This window comes from Austrofundulus limnaeus, unplaced genomic scaffold, assembly GCF_001266775.1.
Source record: "Austrofundulus limnaeus strain Quisiro unplaced genomic scaffold, Austrofundulus_limnaeus-1.0 Scaffold11, whole genome shotgun sequence".
NCBI classification, from domain to species: domain Eukaryota; kingdom Metazoa; phylum Chordata; class Actinopteri; order Cyprinodontiformes; family Rivulidae; genus Austrofundulus; species Austrofundulus limnaeus.
Genome location: NW_013952413.1, coordinates 4,076,237 through 4,082,887, shown reverse-complemented (window position 1 = coordinate 4,082,887; position 6,651 = coordinate 4,076,237). Strand labels below are relative to the sequence as shown.

At 39.9% G+C, this 6,651-nt stretch overlaps 1 protein-coding gene across 1 annotated transcript in view; it reads right to left on the bottom strand.

Annotated features, from left to right (window-relative positions):
• Window positions 1–482: 482 nt before the first annotated feature.
• Window positions 483–6,651, bottom strand: part of ppfia4 (PTPRF interacting protein alpha 4) — a gene marked incomplete in the record, with an annotated part of 49,237 nt that continues 43,068 nt past the window's right edge. Inside the window, 12 exon segments of the mRNA XM_014002085.1 lie at window positions 483–830; window positions 951–1,032; window positions 1,121–1,202; window positions 1,272–1,384; window positions 2,130–2,251; window positions 2,349–2,384; window positions 2,471–2,699; window positions 3,674–3,870; window positions 4,306–4,435; window positions 4,516–4,607; window positions 5,849–5,911; window positions 6,034–6,165. Of these exon segments, the coding sequence (XP_013857539.1) occupies window positions 597–830; window positions 951–1,032; window positions 1,121–1,202; window positions 1,272–1,384; window positions 2,130–2,251; window positions 2,349–2,384; window positions 2,471–2,699; window positions 3,674–3,870; window positions 4,306–4,435; window positions 4,516–4,607; window positions 5,849–5,911; window positions 6,034–6,165 (1,512 nt within the window).

Here is a 6,651-nt window from a genome sequence, read left to right as displayed (position 1 = left end):
CAAAAACAGACAGTTATTTTATTGCAGTGATTAATTTTACCTATGTGTAGAAAATGTTACATTTACATCACATCATACATAGCATCATGGTCAGCAGCATCTGATCAATACAAGGTCCATGATGAAAGTAGTCAAACTGAATTTTTAATAAACCAAAATACAGTTTCAAAGCAAATTCATTCAGATACAAAATATCATTTTCAAACCAATGCATTCAATTTCAAATTATGCATATTCAGATTCAATCTGAGCAATTCAAATTCAATTCCTGCTGGTACAAGATTTATCCCATAGAGGTTGTTCAAAGAGCTATCTATAACAGATAAGATAGTTATTGTTTATAACCTTTCCATAGATCCCAACATCAAAAAATTCGAACAATCCTTTTAAAAGAGGTTAAGTTGTAGGTTAACCCGCAATCGGAATGGAACAAAAAAAAAAGTCTTAAAAGTGTCAAAAGGCATTCCTTTTGCATGCAAAGTAGCAGTGGAACAGATGTTACATTTTTGTTTGAACTATCTCCTTTCAGTTCAGTTACTATATCTTTTTATTACTATATATGTAACTGCCTGTAATATAAATATATAGTTGTACTATTAGAGGTATTGGTTGTATTTATTGTTTTTTACCGTTCTGGAAGTGAGTGGTGCAGAGGGGCTGGTGAGGGAGACCATCTCCTGGATGGCCAGGCGCAGTTTGAGGCGGTGCAGAGGGTTGCTGATGCCAATCTCTCTTTGGATCTCCGTGTCGGACAGCGCCGACATGATGGCTCCGCTCTTTACGTTGGCGCGACAGGCTGCCACATACCAGGCTGGCATCCCCACCCACAGCTGGTGAGAGCCATCAAGACATTCAGTGTCAGCACCATGAATGCAGGAAGAGGGAAGGGAGGGAGAGCGGATCGGACTGGGTTTTAGGGAATGTGTCTGGTTGGAAGAGAAATGAAATACCTCCAGCCATGAGACCACAGTCGGTCCGTCCCACTGCGCAAATGGGAGACCCTTTTTCCTTGCGTCCTCCAGAAGCTCATGTCTGAAGGGCGAATTGAAATAAACACAATGAGCAAACATATTTGGCAAATAATAGTAATAACCAATCAAGCTAAGTGTTTGTTCTGTACTTTTTCTTCATCCTGCGGTCCCTCTCAGCCTGCGTGCCCAGTTTTCCCAGGGTCATCGTGTCACCGATGTTCATCTCAAAGTCTAAAATGAAACAACGTGTTAGTTTTCATCTACTTTTCATTATATGGAACCCTGAAGTCTACAGAGAACCTGTTAAGGCTGGTAGAGACTGTCCGTCCCTGCCAACAGTCTGATCCATTCGACCCTTCTCCTTCTTCCCAAACAATCGACCGATAGATGACTTGATTCCTTTCTTCTGCTTGCTGCAGTCAGTAAAAAGGACATAATTACTACAAAAGTTCCCCACAACTGTGTAAGTTAGATATATCATGCGAAATATACATTATATTGTACATACTTTTCTAGAATAAATTTCAWTAAATGTTCAAAATAATTATTTATAGGCTCAAAATATTTTAGAGTAAATGGAACCTTTACAAAAACCTTAAAGTGCCCGTGACATCAAATTTTTGTAAGAAATATGAATGCATTATTGGAAAGATAACTTTAATAAAATATTGCAACAAAAGTTTCATGCTACTGAGATGAACGGTTTTTGAGATTTTTGCATGTGAAATAACAGGAAGTGATGTCAAAGGAGAATGTCTGAATGTGAACAAAGCGCTGCTACAATGGCCAAAAACACAAAATTTTGAGAAGAATCTGGTGCGTTTTTTTTTAGATAATTTTGAATCTATCAGAGAGATGAAGAAGAATCAGAGTTCACATAATACTGTTTCAATAAACAAAGACCAGAAAGTTTTCTTTCTTAAAGAGTTCCCTTTGATGTCACTTCCTGTTTCAATATGGCTGAGCCTGGTTCAAAAGGAAACATGTTAAATAGTATGTATTGTGGCAAGTTTCTTAAATATAAAAAAATGTTTTCTTTGACTTTTTGTATTAAAAAATGCATGTCACAGGCACTTTAAAATGCTTCAATATTTTTTTATATTATCAGTATTATTATTGCTTTTGATGGTGTGTACTTGTGTGTGTGTGTGTGCTTACCCTCTTCCATCCTCCAGGCTGCCTGTGAATTGGGCAAAATTGGTTTCCAGTCGTAAGCTCCGCGGAGAGGAAGGCGGTGACGTCTCACACTTGATAGTAGCTTTGTCCATTTCGACTGGAGACTAAAAAAAAATCAGGAAAAAAAACCCATCCTTAACTTACTTCAGAAAGATGTTACATCTAAGAGCTGTGCTGCGTCAGCTGCATTTGCAAACTTACAGCTACTTTTCTTCTGTGTTTCCTCAAGTCGCTCGGCTGTCAGACAGAAACAAAAAAAAAATTAGATGATGATAAAAGACAATCTTGTTTGAGCTCTGCCCACTGTGTGTAATCCCTCTAACCAAAGTCATGATTCCTAGATGGTGGCTGGGGTTGCGTCCATGGTGTTTGGGTGTGGAGTGGCCGCTGGTGGGCGGGGAGGAGGATGAAGCCAGGGACTGGGCGGTGGCGGAGGTGGGCAGGGCCCGGGGTCGAAGCGTCACGTTGAGGCCGTCCATGCTGCCGCTGTTCACGCGGGACTCGAGCTCGTCGGCGCGCAGGTCTGCGGACTCTCTCTCTACCTGGATCATTCTGTGTGCACAACACAAGCACACATGTAGAATGTAGATGATAACACTTTACAGTCAGTAGCTGCGTTTCCAATGCAAATGTGCGCAAAACTTTGTTGATATTCTGTTAATGTCGAAAAACACAGTTTCGCAATTGCGATGTTTCCGTTAAGTAAGAAATGCTATTAAAGTCATGCATGAATACGTTTGTTCTCGCGATAAGTCATTACAAACATGGCGGCAACGGATGTAAACACAAGCATAATTGCTACCACGACACTAGCGCTAATCATCAGAGGTGACGTTGGCATCTTATCGAAGCTTTCCAGCGACAAGCCCCTTATACTTGGGAACGGCTACGTATGCAACGTTTTTGGGAAATTGTAGTCAGTGAGTTTACTACTTTCTTTTACTACTTCGGTGATTTTACTACTACTTCTACTTCCTGTTATCGTCTTCTTCTTTGTCTTTTTCGCCMGTAGAAAGACCCGGTTGTTGATCACGTGACTCCCGTGATGCGAAAAAATGTTTCCATTTCAGTTTTGCGAAACACACCAATTTCGATACGGCCGAAAATCCACCTCATCCTAGCGCAAAACCATTTTGTCGAAAAAAGGAAGTTTTTTCGAAACTGACATGTTTTCACTGAGCAAATTTATTTTTGAAATTCTAATTTGCTCATTTTCATGGTCAAAGGAAACACAGCTACTGGTTCTTAGAGCAAAAWTTTTTATTAACATTGGAAATAAGGAAGGAAATGATGACAGCATTTGTCTAACTCAAGCTTTAGCCTATGTGTCTAACATAAACTCAACATTGTCATGTGTGGAAGCAAACATGGCAGMAGTACCTTTAGTTTTCAAACTAATCTGTACTTTTTCCTGTAATCACTTCTGTTTTATTGCTCTCCTTCACTGTKTATCAAATAATATCCCCTTGCTCGTCTGAATTCCCCTCCTGGGAGTCRTGTATGGTAATGTGCCTGTAATATGCAACCTTATCTCCTCGTTGATAGCGTCGAGCTGCTCCTGCAGCATGAGCGCCAGAGTCTGGGCGTCCGACTGGCCACTGGGGGAGAGCAGGGCCGAGCTGACGTCGTCATCCATGTCCGACTCGGCCTCGACGTCACTGCCGAGGAGGTGGCTGACGCTGCTGCGCAGGGACGGGTAGTCCTGTTCGAACATGGCACACACCTGAACATGTGTGGGATCAAACACAAACAAAGCCAAAACGTGATTAAAAAGGACTTCTCACTTTTTTAAAATTATTTATTTATTTATTTTTTACATGAACTCAGTGTGTTAATTTTGATTAAAAGCATACATGTAAAAAAAACGTAATATGACTCTTGTGGAGAAGAAATGGATGAACAAGGAACTTACATCACACATCATGTCCAGCAGCAGGTGAGAGAGACAGGAATACAGAGAGTTAGTAGAGAATGGGAAGTATGGCGTGGGGATCATCACACACAGACAGCCAAGCGCTGACGCTTACTAACAAAGCAGACATGGACCTGAGTAAAGCGCTGAGGAAAAGCTGCGCGTGGTTATTAGAGCGGTTAACATGTGGCTTTGTAAGTACTGCTTAATGTGCGCGAGAAGCTGTACAGGAGCCACGATCAGCACCTTATTGGGGTCATCTCTGAGCGCCGACAGTCTGCCCTTCTGCGCCCGCCTGATCACCGTTGTGCTGTAGTGACCATCCTGGCCCTCCACCACAGAGAAGCGCAGGTCGCTGGCGCTTCCCAAATGAGACCTGAGGGATCACGAGGGAAGAGCACGTCATACATGGAACAGCATAAATATATGCGGCGTGAGGAGAAAGCTCAGAGGTACCGGGGATGAGTCCCATCGCCAAATGCTCCACTGCGGCGCTTTAGGTGGTCAATCTCGTTTCTCAGCTTATCGATCTCGCCAATCATGCGTTCCTAAAAAAGAGACAGGGAGATTCATAAATGTAAACAACTCTTTTACGTTATCAATAAAATTACAAAAAGTGTAGTAATACAAAAAGGACATCTTAGCAGCAAGCAAAGTGTAATCTGTGTTGCATTAATCAGTTCAACATCTGTATACTTGAAAGTAATCACTAAAAAATCACTTGAAAGCTAAACAAGTAAAAAAATATAAATATAAATAAACAAATAGATAAAACTATCTATTTTAAACAAGATTGATGTATCACTTTAAAAAACATTATAATGTAACAGTTTGGATTAAATTTGAAAGCATGTTAATTTTTTTTTGAAGGGACAGATCAGATGTTCGGAGGTGGCGTTCAGTTTGTTTTATAGCTCTTAGAAAGGCCTTAGTTTGGAGCAACAGAGTTGAATTCAAACCAGATCAATGACTAGTCTGAGTTGGAACCACTCCAAAGTGGATTTCTGATGTCTTAAAATACCTCCAATCTCAAAAGTTTCTTATTACGTCATGCAAAACTACTTTATAAATCTTTATACTGTCATTTTTGCATCCGCTATTCTGATAAAAATGCAAGGTAGCTCCAGGTTGAACTGAAGTGCAATAGCCATGTAAATTTGCTTCAAATATAAAGATTAAAAATAAAGTGATCTTATAGAAAATCTTTGTGACTGAAGTTTTTAAGAATGACGATCTCAGAAGAGTTCATTAGTTTGGTCATAAATGAACTAATTTCTCCAAACTGAGGTCATTCAAAGAGCTACCTACAACAGGTGAGATAATAATTGTTAATAACAGTTCCATGGAACCCCACTTCAAATGATCTGAACTGTCTTTTCAAGGTATTTGTCTTGTAAAGACCTTCTGAGAAGTTTTACATCTGCTGCTCTATTATGAAGACATCCTCATCCCAAACCTCAACATCATGTCTGTAAATTCACGTTTGAAAAAAAAAAATAGAAAAAAAATTAAAAACAGATTCTTATTCAAAACAAGTCTTTCAGACAATTAAGATTGCCCTTTTAAGCTGCAATGAGCCAGGTTATGCTTGAAGGGAATTGCTTTTTGATGGTAAAATCCATAAAAGGACCTCATCATTTGATCTGAATTGTTGAACAAGATGAAGGTACTACAATGCCATATGTAAGTATTGCACTTAGGGAAAGGATMCGTTTATGTTTCTTTGCTGATTAAAGTTGTAAAGACATGAAAAAAACGTTTAAGTGGCAATTTGTTAAAGTTTACTGACCCTGGTGTGGTGGAATTCTTCAAGCTGTTTCTGGTAATTCTCCAGGTCCTGAATGAGGGAGTTCTGGACCAAAAACAAAACATTTTTTTTCCACTTGCAGCAAATAGTTTAGTTGGGAAAAATATGTATCTTGTGTTTGAATTCAGAGCTTTTGCTACTTGGATGACTGTGTGTACGAGCCTTGCCTTGTCCTCCAGGGCAGCCATGCGCTCCTTCAGATGGAGCTGCAGCCGCTCGTTGGACTCGGTGAGAAGACGATCCACCGTGTCAGATAAACGCTTGTTGTGCTCCTCGTTCATTTTCTCCCTCTGACGAGCCTGATGAGGCAACCAAAAAATAAATAAATAAATAAATAAATAAATAAATACAACAACACCGTCACATTCTCTCTTAGATACAAACTCCATGTGGGTGGATTTTTTTTTTTTTTGCAGTTAATAAAACATTTCTGTGCAGGATTAAAGGATAAAGAGAGCATTTAGCTCTGGATCACCAGCTGCCAGATATAGGTCTTCTTGGYCAACAATGGATCTCACAGCCAGAATCGCTTAATTGCCATCATTTACGAGATAATGAAACAGGGGTTAAACAGATTCCCTTAAGTGGGAAGTGCCTAATATGTTTTCTGCTGTAATTTAGCAAAAGTAGATGTATCACAAACACAAACACACATCTGCACACTCAGTTCCTTTCAGCTAAAAATAGTCATGAGATTGTAGAGAGAGAGAGAGAGCTAGAGTCAGAGAAATTAGCAGTGCGTGAATTATTCGGAGTCTAAAGATAGTAGCCAATCGGTCTGGGGG